The 26935-nt window shown below is 30.9% G+C and overlaps 2 protein-coding genes across 4 annotated transcripts; both read right to left on the reverse strand.

Annotated features, from left to right (window-relative positions):
• Positions 1 to 783: 783 nt before the first annotated feature.
• On the reverse strand, positions 784 to 19348 carry LOC111620489 (methyltransferase-like protein 6). Of its 3 annotated transcripts, none has more exons than XM_023362407.1 (6): positions 18967 to 19343; positions 17736 to 17867; positions 16594 to 16764; positions 6532 to 6673; positions 1644 to 1774; positions 784 to 1022 (listed from the first exon to the last, which is right to left on the reverse strand). In XM_023362407.1, the coding sequence occupies exons 1-6, from the start codon at positions 19213 to 19215 to the stop codon at positions 1017 to 1019; spliced, it is 831 nt and encodes a 276-aa protein (XP_023218175.1). In that variant the 5' UTR covers positions 19216 to 19343; the 3' UTR covers positions 784 to 1016. The 3 variants fall into 3 exon arrangements, 1 of the variants encoding a protein (XP_023218175.1); XR_002755921.1 differs by lacking the exon at positions 784 to 1022 and adding an exon at positions 4304 to 4511 and having other exon boundaries at positions 1646 to 1774; positions 18967 to 19348; XR_002755922.1 differs by lacking the exon at positions 784 to 1022 and adding an exon at positions 4304 to 4497 and having other exon boundaries at positions 1646 to 1774; positions 18967 to 19347.
• Positions 19349 to 21443: 2095 nt separating this feature from the next.
• Positions 21444 to 26413, reverse strand: LOC111620465 (DEAD-box helicase Dbp80-like). Its single transcript, XM_023362387.1, has 11 exons — positions 26084 to 26413; positions 25096 to 25195; positions 24766 to 24904; positions 24348 to 24440; positions 24155 to 24257; positions 23662 to 23776; positions 23168 to 23345; positions 22796 to 23033; positions 22384 to 22546; positions 22116 to 22307; positions 21444 to 21818 (listed from the first exon to the last, which is right to left on the reverse strand). The coding sequence occupies exons 1-11, from the start codon at positions 26135 to 26137 to the stop codon at positions 21754 to 21756; spliced, it is 1440 nt and encodes a 479-aa protein (XP_023218155.1). The 5' UTR covers positions 26138 to 26413; the 3' UTR covers positions 21444 to 21753.
• Positions 26414 to 26935: the final 522 nt, after the last annotated feature.

The raw sequence follows: 26935 nt of genomic DNA on the forward strand, positions 1-26935 counted from the left end.
CTGATTAAGTTGGATATAGTTGATTGTGCACCATTGGAGAATGTTGATAATGGGTATTTATAGATGGGAAGATTTAGCCATAGTTGATAGTGAAATAATCAATAAGGGAGGGGTGTCATGAAGAAAGACTGGCCCTCCAGGAAACAAGTATACAGACAAAGAGGAGAGATAGCAAGAAATAAAGAACCATCTCTGCACAGCAGATGTGATCTGCCAAGAAGGAATGCCTCAAAGGAGGACTTTCTCTGGAAACTGGCTCCTATTTAGGAGTTAGACATGTGAATAAAACCCAGAAAACACATGACCAATCCACTGATCAGGTGCAAACCCATGATCATTTACCAGTTTTAGTGGTTTAATCCATTCAGCTACTGATGGATGAAAAAATAAGGAAAAGTGGCAAACTTATGTATGACCACTGCATAAACTGTAGAAACAATGTGCTCCGGAAGTGATGGGGACATGAAGAGATAGCCAAGAGAGAACAAGCAAGGTCAAGACAGAAACAATGATCCCAAAAGACTTTAACTCCTTTTTCTCCTCACAAAAGGAGCACTCGTTTATCTCCCAGACAAAAAGAGAGTGGGTCCAAGTTTTGTGGAATAGCAAGCAGAATGTACTAACGACAACTAGATTCAGAACAATAACATACTATACTCATATATATATTCTAAAATTTCACTAATAATGATAAAGTAGCCTAACAATGAAGATGATTCACAGCAATTGTGATAGTTTAATAGTAAAATGATTCATTACCATATAAAAGTTTTTGTATTTGTTTAATAAATAAATTCACTATTGTACAAATATAAAGGAATACAATTATATGAAATGTATTACCAGTAACAAGTTCAGCACCCATAAAATTATTTTTACATTTCAAAAAAATTAAATAAACATACACCTTAAAACAACTTCTTGTAAATGATATTCATTTGATCTTCTCTTCTTTGATTAAATTTTGATATTCATTACATTCATCTTTCCAATGTAAAGCAATTCAAATTCTTTTTTCATATCTAAATTAAAAGATAACAATAATTTGAGCAATTTGTTTGAAAAAATTCTTCAAAAAATATAATCTTATGTATAGTAATGACTGAGAACTGGGTTAATATTAATATTAAACCCACTCACCAAACCAGAAATACAACAGTACAATGTTTATTTAATAAAAACAAATGTTTTTGACAAATTTTCTCCTTTACATGGAGATCATTACTTCATTATCATATAAACCTATTGTGACATCGTTGATCACATGTCAGAAGTAATCAATAATATCATAGTACATTTAGTTTTTTTAAACTCTATTCTATCTTCTGAATTACTTTTCAACCTGAAGACGATAACTTAAGTTTGTTGAAAATGTCCGTTTTTATGAGTGTTTTTAATACAGTTTTATTTAACATAAATAAAAATGTCATTATTTTAAGAAGAGATAGTTTCAGTTTTTTAGAAAAAACAAATGTAATAATATTAATAACTAATTTGTAAATATATTTATAAATACATTTTGAGTTTTATTATTATTAAAAACATTATATTTAACAATTTAAGTAAGTAATCTTTAATTCTGTAATTTATAAAGATAAGCTAAGTTTATTGTTTGATATGACATATATTAAAAGTTTACATACTTTGCGAAATTTGCCTTGTATGAAAATTCGTGACAACGAAATATTTTCTTTTTTATTTACAGTCTCCTTTTTTACGTATTTGTTATATATTACTTCAAAATTTGCAGCTTCAAACAATTTTGCTAGATATTCTATATTTAAAATGGTAAAAATAAAAATAAATAGTTTATTCTATTATTGTTATTATTCTATATTCTATCNTTTATTCGTTGCTATTTTTATTTTGAATTGACAATGTGGATTGAAAATGCCTTTTAGTTAATAGGAATATTTGACTTATGACATAAAAATTGGGTGTTTTGTAATCGATTTGGTTACCGAATTAATCGAATAGCAATGAATATCCAGTTTTATTCCCCGATTGTTATTCTGTCGAACAATCGGGGTCAGTTTCTGGAAATCAAAAAACTACCACAAAATGGGTGTCGCCTTGACGTGGCTTTGTGGCTTAATGTGTGAAAATTTTATCGAAGTTCTAAAGATAAAATTTTCCACAGACAAAGTACACCCGACAGAAATTTCACAAGTATTTTAATAAGTATTATTTTGTTCGGAAACAAAAATACATCATACTTCTCATACACCAAATTCACTGGGAAGGAAGGCAAATAGCCGATTAATGTCTATTGTGCACATAGAATATAACGGAAGAAGACATGATTAAACTGACTGGTAATCTTGAGGTACAGAGCATTCAACGTGTTGTATTTTTCTTGAAATTACTCGCCATGTTTCGTAATTTTTGTTGGGTAATAGCAAAAACATACCTAACCTGGCTAGATTTTTATATAGAGAATACGGCTTTTTAGGCCATGTGAAAATATTCGTTTAAATTATAAAAGCTGTTTTCTGAAAGTATACAGCTTGTCGCGTGAGATGCGTATAAAATTTTGGTGTGAAATGGCCTTTATAGGTGAATATATTTTGATATCTAAATTTATCGAAGTGTCCGTTTTCTAAGAAATTTCTTTAGATACTAATTTAAAAATATAATTTCGTATTTTATATGACTAAATTGGCCTGTTATGATTCTTTATACAGGGTGGGGCATAACGGAGTCTCGCATTTACGACGTGAANTACTAGTATACAAAATAAATTATAAATTGTGTAAAAAAGGACAAAAAGGCATAATAATTGATAAAGAACTATTTAAAAAAAACATAAATTAGTTTTGATTAAAGCAGATAAACTGCATCAAATTTTTATAGTGGAGAAACTATGACTGTACACCATATTTTATATAGGTTTTATTAATTTTTGGTATAGTTTCCTTCTTTCTTCCTTCTATTGTTTTTCTCTTCCAGAAAATTCTTTCTCAACCCTTTCTTCTTGGGTGGTGGTGACTAACCCCCTTGAACAAAAGAAGGAAGGAAGCCCGAGGCTTAACAGAAAGACAAGGGACATTCTTTGCTGAGACGTTGCAAGGATCGGATGGAAAGGTGATGCTCTCTATATCGTCTTAGCAGCGAATGAAGACACAAAGAAGTCAAGACAAGAATCAACAGCAGATCTGGTTGATAAAAGAATCATCATAAGGACTTCAGAACAACATCAATGTGAGTTAAGAGAAATCAATAATTCGCCCATCATTCAGAAAAAGAAGATTTTGGAACTATCACCACCCCCAAGACTACCATTGTAGGCTGGGTACCCACTTTTACCTATCATTATTTCTATCATTCTCCCCCTATACCAGTGTCTTCTGTCTTCAGGTTAAGTTAGTTTTAAGTGATAAGTTGTAATTTGCATACATTAACTGTATAAAACTGAAAGTTCATTTATTTCGTGATGGTTGTACTGATATCTGTTCATTCTATTAAGGCTGTACTACTCTTATTGCAAAACTGTAAGTGGGGACTGAGTGGAGTTGGTATCCCAACAAACTGTTTTATTTCACACAAAATAAAGGTTTCATTTTGTTAATGTATCCTCGTAGCTCTCATTTCACTTATATCTTCACAAAACAATGGAAGATGACAAAAAATATGAAATAATATCACAAAGAATTTGAGGAAATGACGGAAGATTCCAAGGAAAAAATTTTAAAATGTTCACATTATATCACCTTCAAAGTATTCCCTTCAGCTTTTATTACAATGCCCAAACTGTTTTTTCTAATCTTCAAAGGCAATGTGATATGCAGATACACGAATTTTCTACAGTTTTTCTTTTGATTGCTTTTCTTTTGATTTCACTTCTACTTCCTTTTGTGTCTTGAAATGCTGCCCCTTTAGTGCCTCTACAGTTTCTCTGTTCTTTAATGTCACACATTTTAAAACCAAAAATCACAAAAACTAATGCAATTGTTAATCAACTGTTACTTGAATAGTAATGGATGAATCACTACAAAACCTAAACAATCTATATAAAGAAGTTGACAGTGCTTCTTCACAATGCCAAAGATTGATTCTAACAAGCTCTGTGGTTCAAGTTCCCACACTTTTTGATTACACCTTGTATAAGGAACTGTATGCATGCATTAAAAAAGAAGAAAAAGTAAATTTCAAATTATAATACTATATACAGGGTAATTCTGAAATAGTGGGGATGATTCCTCACAGGAGAATAAAGAAAATAAAAGGCATATAAACATTTTTTTGAAAAATCAAATTTCTTATGATAGTGTTAGGTACAAAATAGATTTTATTGCATACTCACTCTTATATAACTCTCAATTATGTAGCTTCCTTCATTGGAAATGTTCAAAATACCCTACACTTATGAAGATGTCATGAATGTTGCTCTTTTGAGGGTTTCAGTCTCTTGAGAATGGTGGTGCAGGTGTCAACGATGTGTCACAGCAGTATACCTGCATTGTCATTGGAAGCATACTCTAGAATCTTTGGTTGGTCCTGCAGATAAAAATCTAAAAGATTTAAATTAGGGGAAACATAGAGGTCATACCAGAAAACAACTATACCTATCCACCTGTACAGATAGGTATGGTTTAGTACAATATGCATGCATGTGCATATTGACTAACATTAGTTAATGTATGTCACTTTAGTCAAGAGTTATTTAAAAGTATTAATAAGAGAGTTATGTAATAAAATCTGTCTTGCATCTGACACTGTTATAAGAGATTTGATTTCTCAAAAATCTCTCATTTCTAGACATATGTTTGTATGCCTTTTTTTGGATTATTTCTCATAATGAAATGTAATATAAATGGCACAATGCTTTGTTTACATCTTTACGTCTCAGCAAATAAAAAAAAAAAGAATTAAACAAATATAAAGAGTCTTTTGTGTCATTTATATTACACTTTATTGTGAGAAATAATCCAATAAGAAGATTGACATGGTTTCATATAAAGAAGATGCATTTTTTTCCCTTTATTTTCCTGTGAGGATTCCTGAAGTTTGTCCCCCTATTTCAGAATCACTTTGTATGTTCTGTCCAAGCTTATGACCTTGTTTGATCATCATATTTAAAATGCATATCTTTTAAATAAAAAGTGGCCTTTAAAAAAGTCCACAGACAAAAATTTTACTAAAAAAAGTTCAACTAAATTACCTTAAAATAATCTGTATTTGGTCTATAAGTACACTCTTAAATAATAAACAATTGTTTACTATTCTTTACAGTGCAATAATAATAAATATCAATTCAAAAGCATTTATTTATTTCTACACGCATTCAATGATAAATAAAAGAATGCTTATGTTTACTTTTAAAAATCTCTTAATAATTAAAATTAAAATAATTTTGCTTATCTTGACTTAATTTTAAAAAAAATTACACTAGATTTGATTTCAATAATTGCACTTAAAAATTCTTGCGATCAACTTTAAAGTGTAAAGAAAACAATCAATATTTGTACTTTCACATTATTATTTGATATAACACATTTACTTGAATAATTGAACTTTCCAAAAAATTTTGACAAAAATTTGATGATGCAACCCAAAGTTCAGGGTGCTTCCAGTTATTAAGTATTTTACTTAATTTTCTAGTGATAAATTTCACTCAAGCTGATGACTTCGCTTAACATAATCAGCATTTATAGTTGATAGTTACAAAGCAATATCATTAAACATTTTTGTGCAACTAATTTTATGAAAATAAAATAAACAAAGTAAATTTGATATAAACTGAGATTGATAGTAAATAACCTATATGCCTATATTACTTTTTAGTTTAAGCTATTGATTTATTAGAAGTTTTTTACCTTCGACTTGAATTAAACAACATAAAGAAGCCTTACTTTCATTTAATTAGTAGGTTAATTCATTATAAAATACATTACTACAAAATAACAGATAATTTATCTTTATCAGATATATAAATAATTAAATTTTCTCTTGGTATTTTCATCTTTTAATATCCTTTCAACAGTGGAATAGTCAGGTATGGTGCTACCCCTTAGTAGTGGAGAATAAACGTGTGAAATTTTTAGAGTATTTTTCCACGTGTTTTTTTCATTATTATTTCAGGAAATGATTCTGTAAACAGTTATGTCTAGTAAACAAAAGTCTTATTTTATTGTTACATAATTCATTTTTTATGTGAATTTTTTTGCGGTAGTTTTAGGCTAGTTTTTGGCAATATACCCCAAAAGAATTTGACATATATATTTGTCCCTCACCACTGCCACATGATCACACTTGACGAATATATTCATCGCTCACTGCTGAGTGGATATCATGTGGCCTTGTAAATCTAGTGCTGCCATATTTAATACCTACAAAACAATGAGTTTGAAGGCTACTACTGTGTGTGTGTATTACAGCTATAAATTAGTAAAAATTGGTTAAGTTTTTTCCCTTTTTTTAAATCACTGTTTTACAAAATAGCATGTATAGATTACTTGAGGATGTCAATTATTCAAGTAAATATGTAAATGTAACAAAAAGAAAAAAATATTAATGACATTATACAATTACCTTCTGAAAAATAATATGCTCGTGTACCATCTTGTCGAACATAAAAATATTTCGCTAGTTTGCGAGCAGGATTAAATCTGAACATAGCTGCATCATATAATCCGTAATCTCTGAAAATCACAATTCCTCCAGGCTTTAAAATCTAATAAAAAAACACATAAATAAAAATTCTATTAATTCAAAATCCAATATTCCATTTATAAACATTCAAATAAAATTATAATCAATCATACCTAAAATTGCTTAAAGCAGAGGTCACATGGTAAATACTTAAAGTTTTACTTTAAATTTATTAACAAAGAAATATTTATCTTTATAAAAATAATCTAGCTACATTCAATATCTATACTATACTAATAATCTAAAAATGATCTGCTATGAAACAAATATTAATAATAACCATTAATTTAAAAATATAATGATTTAATTCTTAGCCACGTTTACAAGAATTTTTCAACATATTAAATGATTAATTAAAAAAACAATGATAGGAAAACATATAAAAACACATTAAACATTAAAATGCAATGAATATAATAATAAAATAAAAATCAAAAAATAAATAAAAATGAGGAAATTGTATATATACAGTACATACATTAAGAAGTGCTGTGGATTATACAGAGTATACAGTGTATGTAAACATAGTTTACAAGTAAATAATATTTTGTTGAATTGTTTTTATATTCTTTTGAATTTATGAATAAATTTGAAGTTTATCTCAATTAATTAACTGTCAAGAAGAGATACACACATTGTCTGATTTAAGACAATGAGAGTTCTAAGATCAACAAACATCTTTAATTGGGATAAAATTTGTTGTCAAATTAATTGTTGATGTCCACTTTTCTCAAGACCCAAGAAGGCACCTAATTTCACTTAGATGAATGGTTGTAAAATCTGTCCTGTACCTAACACTTTCATAAGAAGATTTGATTTTTCAAAAAAAACTCATTTTGAGACATGTTTATATGCCTTTTTTTCTTTATTTTCCTGCAAGGTTTCATCTAGTTATGAAAGAAAACTGAACAAAACAGGGGTTGGCTCTATCTGGCCTAGCATGCACACTTTTTTCATCAGAAGCATGTATGGGAATGTACTGATTTAATGTAGTAACTAACTTTTTCATGTGAACATTGTTTACAGTATTATACTCATGTTTTTTTCCACAAAATTAAACCACAAAACTAGAGAGGTTTAAGGAAAACATCCTGTATAATAAAAGTATTTACATTGCAGTTTACATATATGAAAATATTGTAACTTTAAGTAAGTTGTGTTTAAAAATTTAATAAAGTTCTACATTGACAAGAAAATACTATAGATTATTAAAAAATATAATATTAATGATGATGATTTGGTAAAAAAATAATACAAAGCTTATTGTATCAATACATATAAAAATAATTCTGTATACCTACCTTGATATTAATTTTCAAATATCAAATTTCTTAACATTTAAGAAAATATAAGTGAATTTAATATTATACATAATTATAATTTTTATACTCAATATGATTAAATTGGATAAGATTTATGTAACATTCAGATAATTTCATTTAAAAGCTTTTTCCCTTCTTTTTAATGGGTATTGTTGTTTAATTGTTATTTAGGAAGTGGTTATTATTTTGTCTACATGACAATGCCTGTAAAAGTATGAATAAATAAATAAATAAATAAATAACATATCCAACAGCGAAAAATAGGATTCTAAAACTGAGTATTTCACTTATTGATTTTCATCAAATTTTTTCCAAATAATTGGTATTCAATTAGTTTTAAATCTAAATCAACTAAATATTTTTCTTATTATATTTTATTATTTTATTAAAGTATGGTACAGTATTATACTCATGTTTTTCTTCCCCAAAATTAAACCAAAATTAGGATGTTAAATGTTATAGCAATGTTTGAAAATTTTTATGTAATCAACTAAACATCCTAAATTGGCTTTATACACAATCTGTCCCAAAACTTTCTGAACTTTCATTAAACTCACTCTACTGTATAAATTAATAATCACAAATTTTTATTTACAATTAGTCAAAACACATCTGTTCTGAAGAAATATAATATTTACAATGGTCACAGAGCTTTAGAAAACTCTGGTGAAAGTCTTCCTTTGAGATGGTCAAAATAGTCTTGGTTGAAGCCTTCTAGATGTCCAAAAACTAGTGTTGAATTGCTTTCCTTTCAGCTTCATCTTCAGTTTAGAGACCAAAAATAGTCACATAGTGCCAAATGCAGTGAGTCAATCAAGGACTCAGATTGACTTTGAAGTAAGAAAGTTGTACTTGCCAATGCAGTTGAGCTGTAGCATTGTCTTGGAGAAGTAATCAGACGCCTTGTATTCAGTATTGAGTATGAACCTGATAAATTTTTGTAGCAAAAGCTTCATAATGCCCAAGAAATAATCTCCAGTAACAGTTGGCCTACTGGAACAAACCTTTTTGTACATAATCATCTGTACAAACAGGTTTGTTTGACTGGCTGGTATAGAATCATATATTTCTAATAATAATAATAATAATTATTGTTAAAAATATATAATTCAACTGTCCAATAGCATACTACTGCACTTATCACCTTCAAGTGATTCTCTACTGTCCCTAAACTTCACAAACCACTCATAAACTGATGTATGGAAAAGTGCTTTGTCCCCATAAGCCTTATGTAACATTGCTAATGTTTCTGTGAACTTTTTGCTCAATTTCACACAGAATTTGATGTTTGTTCCTTGCTTCATCAAAATTTTTGTCTAAGTGTCATTCTTAAATTTAAGTCTAAGTGTCACAAAAACTAACACAAAACTTAATGAGTGCCTGCTCAACAGTCTCACGAATACTATAAAAAATTCTTTCTGTCAGAAAAATAAAAGGCTGGAATTACAAGGGAGAGTTTCAAAGTTCAGATGAATACTATTCGATCAGTATATACTGGGTTGAGTGTCAATGTCATTTCTGTGGTAAAGCAACCAACTGCAATAAAACTTACAGAATTTGTGAATAAAACTTTGACAAAGATAATGCAACCTTATTTACACAGATGACACTAGAATCATCTCTTTTATGCTAGGTTGTTAGTCATTTATTTTCAAAAAATATAATTATATTATTTTGAATTTTGGCTCAGGTCACAAAGCAAACTCTAATGATTATGGTGATTAAGATTCAAATACTTGACATTATATTTATACATCACACCAAACAATGTTATGGCCTATCATAAACAAGCAAGATGTAATATCATACTTTTGTACATAATTAATTTATTTACACATTATATTGGTAATGGTTTGTACAGTGTAATTACCCTCCTAAAAACAAACACCCAATAAAACCTAAACTATAAAAAAAAAGTGAAGTCACACCTCAATAAAAAATGATCTCTTAGACAAAGAGGAAAACTAGGTAACAATTTTGATAGGGCCAAAAACATCATTTAGAAATAAGAGCATAAAGCTAACTTATATTTATTGAACAAACATTTTGTAAATAAATATTAAATTTAAGAGTTGGGTGTTCAGCTGTTGATACACATTAGTAAAAGTTAAAAATTAAAGTCAAACAATTGCCAAATCAGGCAATCACTTGGCTTTGATATATAACTATTATGTTTAAGATGTTTATATTTATTAAAAATTAAGTTTACTAATGTTACAAAAGTTACAAGATGATGAAAGGCCAAGTAAGAAACTGACCTCAAAGCATCAAAATAATGCAAAGTTATATGAAGAAAATTATTGTTGAAAGATTAACATTTACTTGTAATATAAGTGAATTTATAAATTATAAAGCAATGAAAGTTAAGATCTACTTGTATGACCATTGTCAACCAAACAAGCTGATGTGTAGAGAGACAATTTCTTAAAAAGGAAAATAATACAGACTAATATTGATATGCAAAACGCACTTGTACTCATTATATCTGCAGACTTGTAATGAAGGTGTATAATAAAAAAAAAAACCAACCTCTTAAACATAAGAAATAAATAAATAATTTGGTAAATTGTTTTTTTATACTTGCACTGTACGAGGGCTGTTTGGAAAGTTCACGGTCTTGCCTATATGCAGTGCTGTGATCAATTTAATTTTTGGCGGGAATAATTCAGCCATCTTTGCTAGAGATATGATACCAATTTCCGCTTGATTTGTCATAAAGTTTTGCCACGACAGCTTAGCAGATAGTCAGTGTGCACATGCTTTGTCAAAAATGGAGAAGACTGAGACTCATGCGGTCATAAAATACCTGACGAAAAATGAGTTGACCCCATCTCAAATCAAAGCTGACATGGATGAAGTTTTGAAGTCTGCTCCTTCGTACACCACTGTGAAAAAATGGACAGCCCTTTTTAAATCTGGCAGAGAGAGTGTGGAAGATGACCCTTGCAGCAGATGGCCGCCAACTGCTGTCACTGAAGAAAATATTGACAAAGTTCACGATTTGGTATTAGCAGATCGGCATTTAAAAACGCATGAGATAGCTGAGACAACAGGCATCTCTGTTGACCGAGTGCACCACATCCTAACCAAAAATTTGGGTATGACAAAGGTCTTAGCAAGGTGGGTGCCGTGTCTGCTGACTGCTGAGCAAAAAGTGTTCGCACTTTGATGTCAAAGGAGTGTTTGGACTTCTACCAGAAAAACCCACAGGATTTCTAGCGTCAGTTTGTGACTACTGACGAAACATGGATCCATTACTACACTCCTGAAACAAAAGAACAGTCAAAGCAATGGAAACACCACAGTTTGCCACCACCAAAGAAGGCAAAGACAGTTCCATCAGTGGGGAAAGTGATGGCCTTGGTTTTTTGGGATGCTAAAGGCATCATCTTTATTGACTACCTAGAAAGAGGAAAGACCATTAATGCTGTCTATTACTGTGAACTTTTGGAAAAGCTGAAGAAAGAAATCGAAGAAAAGAGGCCACACTTGAAGAAGAAAAAGGTTCTGTTCCATCACAATAATGTGCCTGCAAATTCTGCCAGAATCACTGAACAAAAGATAAACGAACTTTGCTTCCAATTAGTTCCACATCCACCGTACTCACCTGATTTGGCCCTGTGACTTCCACCTTTTTCCAAACCTAAAAAAATTCTTGGCTGGAAAGAGATTCCACTCAAATGACGAAGTCATCTCTGAAGTGAACGAGTGTTTTGCACATCTTGACAAATCGACCTATTGTGATGGCATAAAAAAGCTAGAACATTGCTGGAATAAGTGCATTGCTAACAAAGGAGACTACATTGAAAAATAAAAAAAGTTTTAACATTATTTTGTTTGTTGTTCTATTTGAGGCCGCAAACTTTCCGAACAGTCCTCGTAGTATACAAGCAGTTACATCATCTACGAGGGCTGTTCGAAAAGTTCGCGGCCTTGCCTATATGCGGCGCTGCGATCAATTTAATTTTTGGCGGGAATAATTCAGCCATCCTTGCTAAAAATACGATACCAATTTCCGCTTGATTTGTCGTAAAGTTTTGCCACGACAGCTTAGCAGATAGTCAATGTGCACATGCTTTGTCAAAAATGGAGAAGACGGAGACTCGGGCGGTCATAAAATACCTGACGAAAAAAGGGTTGACCGCATCTCAAATCAAAGCTGACATGGATGAAGTTTTGGGAGAGTCTGCTCCTTCGTAAACCACTGTGAAAAAATGGACAGCCCTTTTTAAATCTGGCAGAGAGAGTGTGAAACATGACCCTCGCAGCGGACGGCCGTCAACTGCTGTCACTAAAAAAATATCGACAAAGTTTACGATTTGGTGTTAGCAGATCGCCGTTTGAAAACGCGTGAGATAGCTGAGACAACAGGCATCTCTGTCGACCGAGTGCACCACATCTAACCGAAAATTTGGGTATGACGAAGGTCTCAGCAAGTTGGGTGCCGCATCTGCTGACCGCTGAGCAAAGACGTGTTCGCACTTTGATGTCAAAGAAGTGTTTGGACTTCTACAAGAAAAACCCACGGGATTTCTTGCGTCGGTTTGTGACTACTGACGAAACGTGGATCCATTACTACACTCCTGAAACAAAAGAACAGTCGAAGCAATGGAAACACCACAGTTCGCCACCACCAAAGAAGGCAAAAACAGTTCCATCAGCGGGGAAAGTGATGGCCTCGGTTTTTTGGGGATGCTAAAGGAATCATCTTTATTGACTACCTAGAAAGAGGAAAGACCATCAATGCTGTCTATTACTGTATACTTTTGGAAAAACTGAAGAAAGAAATCGAAGAGGCCACACTTGAAGAAGAAGGTTCTGTTTCACCACGATAATGCCAGAATCACTAAACAAAAAATAAACGAACTTAGCTTCCAATTAGTTCCACATTCACCGTACTCACCTGATTTGGCCCCCAGTGACTTCCACCTTTTTCCAAATTTAAAATAATTCTTGGTTGGAAAGAGATTCTGCTCAAATAACAGTCATCTCTGAAGTAAACGAGTATTTTGCACACCTTGACAAATCGACCTATTGTAATGGCATAAAACAGCTAGAACATCGCTGGAATAAGTGCATTGCTAACAAAGGAGACTACATTGAAAAATAAAAAAAGTTTTAACATTATTTTGTTTGTTGTTCTATTTGAGGCCGCAAACTTTCCGAACAGCCCTCGTAACAGTCATCTTGAGTTTTGAACTTGATTCATGGAAATTCCTGTCATGTTGTTTCTACATGAGTTTACTCTATGGTCTCTATGAAGGTAGTTCATAAACTTTGGGATAGACTATGTATTTTATTTAAGTAAACATAATAAATATTGAATATAGATTTATCAGTTTCTAATTATTTTACATAAAATAATGATTTCAAATCTTACATTTAAAAATTTATAATTGAATTATAGTTAAATTACCTGATATATATTTTTCAATGCATTAGGCATCTTATCTGGATGAATTGCTGATAATACAAAAATCATTGAAACTATATCTACAGAGTTTTCAGTTATAGTATCTTTTAAATTATCTTCAGTTATATCACAGACAAAAGCATGACACACATCATCTTCATAAAGAGGATGCTTCTATGAAATATATTAAACTCACAATAAGTAAATACTTTCAAATAATTAATATTAGAAATATTTAAAATTATAACTTTCAAATGTCAATAAAAAAAACAATATAATATACATTAGAAACACAAATATTAAGAAAATATATTATATATTCAAAGCATATTAAAAATTTACTCATTTTAGCTTATCTATGATAAATAATTTTAAACTGACAATTAAATTCTAAGCTAAATCTGTTATCTATATATATAAAAATGAATGCATGTCTGTCTGTATTTCATGCATTACTACACCATTTATCCGATTGCCATGAAACTTTGGGAAGTTGTTTAATACACTCCTGCAAAGGTTCCTGGCATAGTACATTTATCCTATGATAGATGGTGTGTGTGTATACGAGCATTTCATATATAAAGTTGACATGAAGAGTGCATGTGCATAAGTTTGCTTTATTTGAACTCTTTGTCTTAATGTTCGATTTTATGTTTGAATTTATATTTATGAATGCTTCTGGAAGATCCAGCTTATTTTTCAAATTTAGTAAACCTGAAGAAGAACCCAGAAAGAGTTACAAAAATGTTTATTCATCACTTAATGGTACTATGCACTGGTTAGTGGTTGCAGTGAGTCTTAATTATCGTTATCCTGGTGTGGTAAGCAGATATCTAAAAATTTTTTAATTAGTCTCAGAAGAGAAGGGACATTCTTGTACTCGATAAAACGGGTAAGATCAGCTATAATCTAATAATCTTAATCTTCGCTATCAATTCTTTTTTCCCGAGCAATGCCAGGCTCACCTGCTAGTAAGAATTAAAAGTATGTAGGGAGGAAATCTGATAAGTCTGCAACAGTAGAACAATATGAATATTTTTCTGTATAAAACCATTCAAATATAATTTGTCATTCACATGTGATAACATTACAGATTTTATATTATGTAAATGTTAATATTGTTTATGGTGAAAGAGCAAAAGTAAAAATTAAATTTTATTGCAAATTAGATTAAAACTTAATTGAAAGCTATGAAATTAATAAAATAACTTTGTTGTGATATTCTCTTATATGCATGTTTTTGAATGGACTGTTAAAGATTTTACAATAACTAACTAAAGACAAAAATGACAGAAAAATCTTCAACCCTGTAAATGATTTTAAAAGTTTATAAATTGATTAGTCTAATCATAGAATACAGTGGCCTGTAGTGGGTGATTGGTTAATGAATATAATCTGTTCCAAGACTGTATTCGCTATCCAAATTGTTTGTTAATCGATTATCAATTTACCATAGATTTTTATGGGAATTTGATTAATCTGTTCTGGAGACCCCAAAAATAAAAAATTATAGTAGAGCGTCGTTTATCCAAATCAATTGGGGACTGGGGTTGTTCAGAAAATCGATATTTCGAATAACCGATTATGTACGAAAAAATATATTAATTTATCCCATGTTGAAATTTTTCTCTGTTGTGTGTCGCTTCGCATTGAATTTTCATCGATGTTAAGCCTAATGAAGACTATTGTATCGTTAAAAATTATTTTTTTATTTTGTAAAAACAAAATAAATATATTAAAAAATATAAAAACAATGAAAAATTATACTTCAGAAGTTAATTTAGTATCAAAAACGTAAAATATTTGAGTAGCCCAAGACATAGCCAAAGATTGCAGCGCCACAGCACTGATGAAAATTTAAATTTGCCGACTGGAATTCTTTCGGATAATTGACTTTCAGATAAACAACGCTCTACTGTATATACTTTCTTACTACATTTATTTATATGTAATAATAAAAATACATGTATACACAGTCTTGCATTTTTATCAGTCATGTTTTTTCTGTTTGTGGAGTGTTAAAGAATCTGTCCAATGTTGATTGTTTTTCTCTCTTCTTTAGGATTTTTTGGAAGTAATTAATAGCATTGTTGTTATAGAGATCCCTAAGCCTATTAACCTCAACCTGGTTTGGATGTCATTCTAAGACTGTTGTTCTGACATCCTCCCACTTCTTCAAAAGATCTTTAATAGCAGATATCAGCATTAATCCTCTTTTTCAGAAGAAAACATATTGTGCCGAGTTTCTTGATGTTCTTCATTCAAGAGTTCTTGGCATTCTTTTGTTGTCAGATCAGTTTCAGATTCCATTATGAGCTCTTCAATGTTGTTTATTTCTCAGATGTGATTTTTGTTACTCCTTTAGCTGCTTGAGTCTTGATGATTATACTGTATCTTTCTTAGATAAGATTGAACTGCAGCCTACTGTAGACCTGTTTATGCCTTACTGCCCAGTAACATCAGACATCTTCTGCCCACTCTCTACCTTTGCTATTATACTCTCACCTTTTGAAAATAAAAATTGACGCAAAACTTAACAAGTGCCCATGCGACAGTCTCGCGAATACTATAAAAAATTTCTTTCTGTCATAAAAATAAAAGACTGAAATTACAAGGGAGAGTTTCAAAGTTCAAAGGAATAGTATCCAATCAGTATATACTGGATTGAGCATCAATGTCATGTCTCCTGCACTCTGAAAAGTTTCGAATTGTTGTCTGAAGACAAGGGAAGACCAATTGGTATTCATTATTTTACATCGCTTCTTCTTGTGTTTGTTCTGTGAGGTGTTTGTTGTCTGAACATAAAATTCTTTCGCAAAAGTGTTCATTATCTAATCACCCACTGTATGTCTAAATAATGAAAGAACTCGATATTAATGGAGAAACATTTTGTAAAATTTTGATCTTAGGTAGATTAAAAATATTAATCAATAGGATGACTACCATGCCAAATTAATGTATAATAATGAAATGTCTTCATTTCATTATTATACCATGTGTTATAATAATGAAATGTTGTTTCTACATGAGTTTACTCTATGGTCTCTATGAAGGTAGTTCATAAATTTTTGGGATAGACTATGTATTTTATTTAAGTAAACATAATAAATATTGAATATAGATTTATCAGTTTCTAATTATTTTACATAAAATAATGATTTGAAATCTTACATTTAAAAATTTATAATTGAATTATAGTTAAATTACCTGATATATATTTTTCAATGCATTAGGCATCTTATCTGGATGAATTGCTGATAATACAAAAATCATTGAAACTATATCTACAGAGTTTTCAGTTATAGTATCTTTTAAATTATCTTCAGTTATATCACAGACAAAAGCATGACACACATCATCTTCATAAAGAGGATGCTTCTATGAAATATATTAAACTCACAATAAGTAAATACTTTCAAATAATTAATATTAGAAATATTTAAAATTATAACTTTCAAATGTCAATAAAAAAAACAATATAATATACANATTTCATTATTATACCATGTGTTATAATAATGAAATATCTTCATTTCATTATTATAAAAATATTAGTTTTAATAAATTTAGAATTGGCTACACAAACATTTCATTTTAAGTATTCATTATGGTGCTAAGTGTCATTACTTTTTATAATTATAACATATTAATAATAAAGTAAGAAAATACGAAATAAAAAAATGAATTGAAAGGATTGGTAAAAGAAATAGCATATCCCACATTAGAAAGTTTGAGAAAAAGTAGGCTTTGTATTTGAATTCACCAGCACTTTAATATGCAATGTTTTATTAATGTGAGTATGCAAGTTGTGGGGCTTGCACCTGAACAGCAAAAGTTTCGTTGAAGATGGATCAACAATGCACAAACACAAATCCAAATGTGTTACAACACTTTTTTATCCAAATGTGTTAACAATGTTTTGCCATTTTTTTTCACTAACTCCCTCAATTAATAAAGCAATAAAGCAATGAACCATAAATACAGAATAACAGCAACTCATAGAATACTATGAATGATTTCTTGTGAAAGTAAAATATTTAGAAAACAAATTGCTGAAAATATTTGTTATTTTTTAAAATCAAAACAAATTGATAATATTGATATTTTCATATTATTTATAGTTGAGATGATACGTACAATATTGCTAAAAAAGCAATTCAGATTTTTCATAATATCAACAACATATTTTTAAAATCAGGTTTTGTTGTAATTTTGATTAACTTTATAATTTTATTATTAACTGAAATATAATTAAATATGTACTTGTAATCAAATAAACTGTTAAAATCATTTTTATTGTAGAAAGGAATGTTGCAATAACTCTACAAATGAATTTATTGTAATGTTACCTTTACTAATTCTATCGCCCTTGATGAAAAATCACATGCATAAATAAAATAAGGAACTTTTTCTTCAATTAATGGAAAAATGAAATTTCCTACTCCACATCCTATTTCCAGCATTGTTGGTGTAGGAGATATCTAAAATTAAATATAATTATACACACATTGATAATATGTTACACACAAACGCATACACATGCGCTGTATATATCCTGACATCAATTTCATATTAATAGATAAAATATTTTTTTAAATTAAGAATGTATTTACATTTAATTTATTATTAATTTTACAATAAAAACTTATAGATTTCTTTATTTGTTATTAAGTATTTGATAAAATTTCAAAACTAAAATATCTTTTATTCGTCTAAAATTTAGTAATGAAAAGAAGACATAATATAATAAAAACCAAATTTTTATGCAAGAAATGAATCATGCTTTGATACTCTCTTTCTTTACACACTAATATAGTGTGTAAAGGAAAAAAGAATCAAAGAAACAAAATGTATTTTTGTTATTACAGTAGAACCTCATTTAACAAGGTTTGTATTATCCAAGGAAAACCTATAATCACTTACTGGTTTGCCTGGATAATATGGAACATCTCTGAATACACTACTTTTCTTATACTGTAATTCATAAAAGAATGTTTAGAACAATAACATGTATTACAAAATGAATTATTTCTGTTACCTTTTACCATTTAACTCCAATGTGAGACAAATCATTCAAATTAAGCTGTGGCTATAGTAATACATAAAATTGTTCTTTTTATATATAACTGAATTCAATAAAGTATAAAAACAGATTTAAAAATCACACGAATCTTTTATATTCGTAATTTTTAATCCAAAACAGCCTTGACCATCCATTTTATCCGAGATTTCGGTTATCCAAGACAGCATCGATCTGCATTAAATCAAATATTTGAGATTCTACCATATATTTTTATCGTCTTTGTGTTTTGTATTCTATAGAATAAACATTTAACTATTTAAAATATAGAATAATTTAAGTAGTTTTCCTGATACACTGATAATCTACAGCTCCGATAAAGTCCCAACCACGACATTCAGAGCTACATTTGCATCCATTAATTAACTACAATTGTAACGCTGCAAGTATTTGATGATGTTTGTATCACGTATGAGAAACAGATTATTATGTATATGTACGAATTTTATATTCTAATATTTACACGTACTTTATATTAATTCAAATGTTACAGTATATACCTTGGAAAAATCGAATTCTTTTGTAAATTCTTCGAATTCATTTTTAGTCCAATGTCTATCCTTAAAGAATCGTCCCTCGTTTCTTTTATAAAATAAATCCCAATTCTTTTTGGCTTCATTTTCCAACTTATTTTGATGAAATTTAGAAATTGTGACGTCCTTATTTAATTTTTCAATTTCATCCGGATTTAATGTTTTCGCGTAATGTCCAATTACCAGGTTTTCATCCTCCGAAACTTCAAAATTCATAATTACTTTCCAATAACTTTATAAATTAAAACTTTTCATTAAGGAAAACAAATTAAATACCACGATGAATACAAACAACACACATGGTTTCAAATAGAAATTAAAGAGAAAGAATCACGTTGCCAACTCGTTGTAACGAAAATATAAAATATCAAAATATCTAAAAGATATTATATTTTAATAAAAGTATAACAATTTTATTTATTATTTTTAAAAGTTAGTATTAATATAATTGGAAATTTTATATTATTGTTTACTTTTATATTTATACATTATATTGCTGGGAGTTGCATTTGAAAACGTTAAGACGATTGCCGAGCGTAAAAGTGCAATTCCCGGTTATCGCGTCGAATCGATAGGAATTGGAATGCATTTAAATTAACAAATGCTGCGATTGACGTCTTAAACAATCAAAGAAACAAATGGAAACTAAATATAATAATAAATTTTTCGCAATAGCGAATTGTGCGATTTTGGCACAACTCGATTCGACCCGAAAAAAAAGAAGGACGGTGCCGTAAGCTGGATTTAAGTACTTACGTGTTATAAAATGACGTCGATTTGATGTCATATCTACCCAAAGCTATGCGTAGCATAGATGTGAGGTCATACTGAAATCATTTTTTGCACGCTACAGGATAAACGCTGTAATTTAAACCCAGCTTAATTAAGACTTAAGGTACAAATGTACAGATTAAAATAGCAGATCAAAAATTCATCTTACCAATTGATTGGTGTGATACATTCACGCAATGTCCAGCTAAAGTTCAGCTCAGTGTAAAACTAAGTTTCCTACTAGATCACATACATCACCTAATAATAATACACGGGTGATCCAAGCATCAATGGCGTACGCGCGACGTTTGCACAATGCGTAGTAGAAAATCACATATTTCATCCTATTGAATGTATCGTGAGATCGTCGGTTATCGAAATGCTCTTATTGGTAAATTCCTACGCATGAAAGAGTTTAACGTTGGATCACCTTCACGTTTTAACAAGACCAAATTGATCTATATTGAAAATGCTCTTCGGCACACACATGACGCATTCGGTGACGTAAACTATACTTCGACACGTCACGAGAGTTATGCGCCATCTTACTCAGCGAAAAGTTTCTATCAGTAAATCACTACAGACACACAATGCGATATTTGATCAAATAAAGTGCCTCGTGAAAGCTTCTATGCGATTCGGGTGGTATCAGTTAGTTGCCTGCTAGTCTGTTTCTAGGCTTCAATAACGACGTCTACACTTAAAGTAGCCGGATATAAAAATAAAAACGAAGGAAACGCGTTCACAGAATGAAATTTCTAAGTATATAAATGAGATGCTCTAAACAGGTCCGAACCTTTATTACTATTCACGCTGAAGTTATCTTTTTTAAAAAAAGATAGAAATTACAAATAAGTTTTTTGTATGAAAATGCGACGCGAACTTTTAAACAATAGAAGAATGTAAGTCCAAAGATCGACCATCTCCGGTTGAAGATCGAATTAAACATCGATTTTGATGCTCCCGCATCTAAGCTTCTATCTCGTTACAGTTAATAACGAGTGATCAACTTCTTTGGAAAGCGAGAACGAAGAAAAGCCCCACTCGGAATGAGCGATCGAGGATAGAAATTTATAAAAATCCGAGAATTCAACGACGCGACGGCTTCACCTCCCGAAAGTTCCAAGTGTCGGACAATTTGTTGTGTGTTTCGTGCCCATCATCGTCACCGTCTCCCGTCCTCGAATCGACATCTTCCCATCACCGGAAGTCAACCGCATCATCCCGGAGTCGTCAAAAAAACTGTCATTCGCGAACGCTCCATTTAAGAATATCTTGAAACGGAGAGGAAGACCAAGAGTGGCGACTTAGAACTTCCAAGACGGTTAACGGTTTCTTGAAACCGTAGAGTCTGTCTCAGTGACCATCGCACCCACATACCCTCTGAGCGACGCCCCCGACATTCCCCTCCCCCGTCGGAGCCTTACGTAAAGATCACAATAGGAATGTGGATGCATGATCCTTACAGTGAAACAGAACACAATTTCCAACTGCTTAAAAGACCGGCATCACTGATTTATATGCAGATGTTGATCTTTACGTGTCCAGAACTTGCGCGTCGTTCTGTTTTCTATTAAATATTTATGAAAAAATATTAAGAAATAAGAAAATTTAAGCCACACTGTTGTTCATTAAAGTCAATCATTTTATTTACAACTAAAAATATTTGCCACTTTCACAGAAACCCTCCAGACACTTTCTGGAGAAAACAATAAAAAAACAGTCTAAAATAATCATTGCTATTATCTGTTTACTGATAATTACATATAAATTAAAACTCGGCATGCTTTCACCAAATTAAGCATCGAAATCCGACGTCAGAAGAAACCATACAGTAAATACCCAACTTCAGGATTAACCTTCATATTTATTTTACACAGCAAAATTCAACCAAAACATCTTTTATAAACCGATTTTCATTTTCCAAGTTGACAAATTATGCAAAATATTAATTACGGCCGGAAATGTTTCCTTATTTACGACTTAAACGTCTTCGATTTTCTCGATTTCGTCCACGTCTTCGGCATCCAATGGGCTGATCTTCAGCTCTGAAACAGAAAATCCTTCGCCTTTAGAATTTTAAACTTAGATATTATCTAATTACTAAGTTAGAAATTCAAACTGCAGCAAACCGGTTGCAGAATCGAACTCGCAATTACTTCCTGTTTTAAACTAAATTTTAAACGATGATATTTTTTGAAATTCATTTAACAGCGTAAAAATAAAAATATCCTCGAATATGTGCAAAGTACAGAAATAAAAAGATTTGATTTTCTGCACCATCTTCTCAATGTTGCATTTTAATTCGAACGACAAAACGAATGTAATCATCAGATTTTACTTACTGAAACAGTTTTCAATTTCTTCCAAGATCTTCATCGATCTTTCTCCTTCCGCCATGTTTATGGCAATTCCACATTTTCCGAATCTTCCCGTGCGGCCAATTCTATGAAGGTAGGTCTCGCAATCCGCACTGCCTTTCTGATCGACGGGCAAATCAAAGTTTACCACTAAAGTAACTTGTTCGATATCGATACCTATGGAAACATTCGCATTTTGTTAATGCAACTCTCATTAATTTAACAAAAGAAACAGAAAAGAAAGCTTCCATACCTCTTGCACAAACATTGGTTGTAATAAGGACCTTTTCTTTTCCATCTCTAAACCTGTTGAGAACGGCAATTCGCTGTTCGATCGACAAATCGCCAGATAAAAGGGCAACTGCGTGTCCTTCTCTTGTCATTTTCTCGGCTAGCCAACAAGCAGCACGTCTTGTCTGAAATATTCATTTAAAATATGTAAAGTTTTTACCATAGAAAATTAAACATTTCATCGACATTTTCTCATTTCTTTGCCTCTTATGACAAATATTTGTCTTAATTATAAATAATGCAGTCACGTTCTAAAGCAACTTGTTAAATAACAGCTAAATTCCCTTTTAATTTTTCACCAATTAATCGCTTTAATTTAGTATCCTTTACCGATTTAGAACGTATACATTAATAAATAAATAAATAGAATTTACCTGGCAAAATATAATAGCCTGGCCAATAGATAAAACTCCGTAAATATTTGCTAAGGCAGTGAATTTATCATCGGGATTTCTGCACACCACGTAATACTGTTTGATGTTCTCCAGATTTTCGTCTTCTTTCTTCAGCCGCAAAACAACCGGATTAGGCACAATAATTTTGGCAAAATCCATAACTTCGTCGGTGTAAGTTGCAGAAAACATCATCATCTGGCACTCGGCAGAAAGTTGTCTGTTAAAGAGATAAGCCATTGATTCTCGGATCAATCAATCGCGTAAAATATTTTTAAATATGTCTAGTAATGTTCTAGGTGAGAATGTTTTTAATTTTAGGCGGAAGGATTTCGTTAAAATAACGTAACTTACTTGTGAATTCGGATCGATTGATTGTGACGATTTTGGTTATCGATCAGGATATCCGCTTCATCCAGTACAAACGCCTTAATTTTCTTGACGTCGAAGGATTTGAATTTTAAGACCCAATCTAAAACTTTTCCGGGAGTTCCGATGATAACTTGCTCCGATATCTTTTCACCTCTAGCGACTAAAACAGAAAGTAAGCAATTTTTTACAATGGAGAAAATATCGTGACTCGGAACTGAAAGTAGTGTATGGAAACGATATGTGACCAAACAGTCTCTTGTCACAAGCCACAAGCGACTCTTCTACAACCATACAGTGACAGCCTACTTATGCAATTTCTTTTTGTAAACTTAAACTTTAAATGTATATAATACTGTTTTAATAGTGAGCAGCATACATCGCTCGTATAGAGGAAAACACATGTGTGAAGCACGAATAAGAGGCTGTTTGATGGATCACTACCGAAACAAAGATGATAATTCTAAAATAAGACTTACGTGTTTCTCCTCTGACTGCAAGACGAATTCCAATCTCTGAACAGAATTTAGCCATTTGCTTTGCCACAAATCCGGTCTGCTCTGCTAACTCGTAGGTTGGCGAGAGGATTAAGACCTAATTCCGAAATAAAATTAATTAATGTATAAACGTGTTTCGTATATAAATTAAAATCAACGTAATAAAACAAACTAAAAATGAACTATTTTAAATACGATCAAATATGCAGGATAACCCATAAATGAGTTAACCACGTTTTCTGTTTCATTACAAAGTCTTAAAATATAACACAAGATTAATATATATAGATTTATCTTGCTTTGTAGGGTTCCTTAGATATATTTTTTAGCTTTTCATTTACTTTATTTGAATATAATGCTGATAATCTTCGTGATGTGTCTATTGGATACCATCTTATTAGCCACGTATCACAACTTCTATACTCGTAGCTGGAGTTATAAATAATATTAAAAACAAACAATTAACATAAATTACCTGTGGAAATCTCTTATCCGGATCAACTCGGTTTAAACCCGCCAGCAGAAAAGCGGCCGTTTTCCCCGTTCCACTCTGAGACTGAGCAATCATATTTTGAGGGCTGTTTTATAGCAAAAATATTGGAAAAATATATACTTTATAACTGCAAACTACAGATTTTTAAATAAATCACCAAAGTAAATTTACTTACGGATTCGCAAGTAACGTTGGAAGTGTTGTTTCTTGAATTTTAGATGGCGCATTGAATCCCATTTCGTAAACACCTCTTAGAAGTTCTGGACGCCTACAGATTTTAATAGAAATTTTGTTATTTGCTCATTATTTTATCTAAAAAAATGACAAATTAATTGTAAAAGTAACTATTAAATTTATGGTGAAAAAACATTGAAACTGTTCATTCTTTTCTGTTTACATTTTCCTGCTCGTATTACATTTACGTACACAATATCCAGTAGGCTAAACACTTGGTCATTTTTATACAGTATTTAATTTGAAAAACTCATTCAAAATTACTATTTTAAACTCGAATTTATAGCTAAGTCTATAAGCGATAACAGTTTTCATTAAAGTGTACACTCGATAGATATTTATATATAAATAACACTTACAAGTTTAATTCTTCGAAGGATTTGACCGAATATAAAGGAGAATTTGGATTCTTTCTCTGAACTTCCACATCGTGAGTGCTATGAACTAGTTTTGTATGTAGTATTTTTCTCATTAACGATGCCTCGGCAAGTGGAATTTCTAAATAAAGCATGATAATAATAATAATTCAAAAACACTGCAATTTAAAAGGTAAATTAATAATCTTATTACACGAAGTGATTAAATCAGAATTTTTGCATTAATAACTGAAAAATTGCAAATCCTTAGACAAAAGAAAGGAATTTTATGCATTGATAATTTTTAAGCGTTAACGTTCAAATTGATCATACCAGGTTCGCCGTTTCCCGAAGAGTTTTCAGTTAAATTTTTTTCTGCTATCTCTGCAACAGGCATCACGTCATTTGTAGATTTAATGTTTAGATTTCCAATCTGTAAAATATAATTATAATAGTATAATAATATCAATAATTTTCAATTAATCTTACTAATACTGTATGTCTAAATAAATTTTATAAACTTGTGTAATTATTATACATATATAAAAAGCTTTAAACTTGTAAAAAAGTCTGTTAAATTACTTTTTATCATACAATAATGCATATAGATACAAATATGATAATTTTTATTTGGTTGATTATTATATTAAAGTACTTCAATATAATAGCTTTGATATTAAAAGTTTTACGTAGTGAAATAACAAAATAACACTTAAAGAAAAGAAACACGTCTTTACTCCAACGAGTGTAAGAACAAACTACTGTAAGTTTATTTTATTTAAAGAAAAAAATGGATAGTGTTTACAGTATAAAGACGGACGTTAAATAAAAATACAAAAAGACTATTAATAATAAAACCCTCAAAAGGTTTCCCGAGAGAGAGACGAGACGAGTTACGTCAGGCTTTATCTTTGAATGTTGCATAAGCACGCGTACGTTGTATATTCCATCATTAAATCCTGTCAAATTAGTAAATACAGTAGTAGTTTTGACAAGCCGAATATCTATTTCATTAACTACTGACTGATTTCTTACGTTTTCTCTAAAATAACGTTTGGAATTTCGATCTAGAATTTTCTAATACGTAAATAAAATTAATTTTTTATTTAAAAATACTAATGCTAGAGATTTAAAACTTATCGAGTCTATAAGATTCATCCGCCCGTCATTTTTGTGAATAAAAAAAGGAATGAAATGTTTTATTAAACTGAAATAATCGTCATTTCTTAATGTAAATCCATAGGCCACGCGATGACAGTCGACAGAACATGGCGGCCATGACTCGTGTCGCTACTCGGCTTGACTAGGCTTGAGCACTTACCTTTTGTGATAGGCCGTTATCCTGCTCGGCGGCCGATAGAGCCCAATCTGCCATCTTCCGATCGATATTTTGCTCCTAAATAACAGATTAAAATCCTAAAGAACTTTTTCAATCGCAAGGACAACTATCGAATGAACTCCGTAGAACTGTGTCACAAACGTCACTCTAAAGAAACGTCGCCACTGCTGTTAAAACACAAATGAAATGCTTTAACTAACGAATCACGTGATGTGTGCAGATGTTGAAAGTGATTCCTTTGTTTCAAAAATGTCAATCAAAGGTTTACTAATCCTGTCACTGGCAAGGACACCTGCAGCTAAGATCCATTAAGATAATTGCTTAGCGGCTTCAACAATAGCGAGCCGTTCAGGTTCGTCATCTTCCGTCATTAACCCGAATTATATCGGGCAACTTAAGGAGGCTATACACGATGGGTTAATCCTCAAAGGAGTAACCATGCATGCCTGATTTTGAGTCATTCCTGGAAGTGTGTGGGGGAAAATTTAACAGTTTCGGCGAACTGTACCGACTACCTATAAAATTTAATCCATGAATTTATTTGGTAGTAAAATCGACTTGCCATTGATCTTTCGCTGATAATTGATTCTTTTTAACATAATCTATAGCCCAAGATTTCTCTTGAAATAATTTTGTGATCTGAAATAATTCCATTAAAAAATTATTCATATGAAAAATTAATTTTGCGATCAGTGCTACCCAAACCACTACTACTACTATTTACACCATAGACTTCTATGCATACTTTTTTCCCGCGAGTTTTAATAGAATTTGTTGCCAATAAACATCAGTGGCGTAATAATAAACACAATGGAGTAGCGAACGTAACTGCAC

Source organism: Centruroides sculpturatus, unplaced genomic scaffold, assembly GCF_000671375.1.
Source record: "Centruroides sculpturatus isolate CEXI.00-Female unplaced genomic scaffold, Cexi_2.0 scaffold28, whole genome shotgun sequence".
Classification (NCBI taxonomy): domain Eukaryota; kingdom Metazoa; phylum Arthropoda; class Arachnida; order Scorpiones; family Buthidae; genus Centruroides; species Centruroides sculpturatus.

What these genes read in the sequence shown, in the direction of transcription:
- LOC111620465 (XM_023362387.1), bottom strand. Translation starts at nt 26,137, where the DNA reads ATGGCAGATTGGGCTCTATCGGCCGCCGAGCAGGATAACGGCCTATCA. An exon ending in CGGATAAGAGATTTCCACAG is followed by an intron (nt 23,777 to 24,154) that starts GTAATTTATGTT and finishes TTTCGGAATTAG; the next exon opens with GTCTTAATCCTCTCGCCAAC. An exon ending in AGGCTATTATATTTTGCCAG is followed by an intron (nt 22,547 to 22,795) that starts GTAAATTCTATT and finishes TGAATATTTCAG; the next exon opens with ACAAGACGTGCTGCTTGTTG.
- LOC111620489 (XM_023362407.1), bottom strand. Translation starts at nt 19,215, where the DNA reads ATGAATTTTGAAGTTTCGGAGGATGAAAACCTGGTAATTGGACATTAC. An exon ending in AAGAATTCGATTTTTCCAAG is followed by an intron (nt 17,868 to 18,966) that starts GTATATACTGTA and finishes ATTTAATTTTAG; the next exon opens with ATATCTCCTACACCAACAAT. An exon ending in GGGCGATAGAATTAGTAAAG is followed by an intron (nt 16,765 to 17,735) that starts GTAACATTACAA and finishes TATATTTCATAG; the next exon opens with AAGCATCCTCTTTATGAAGA.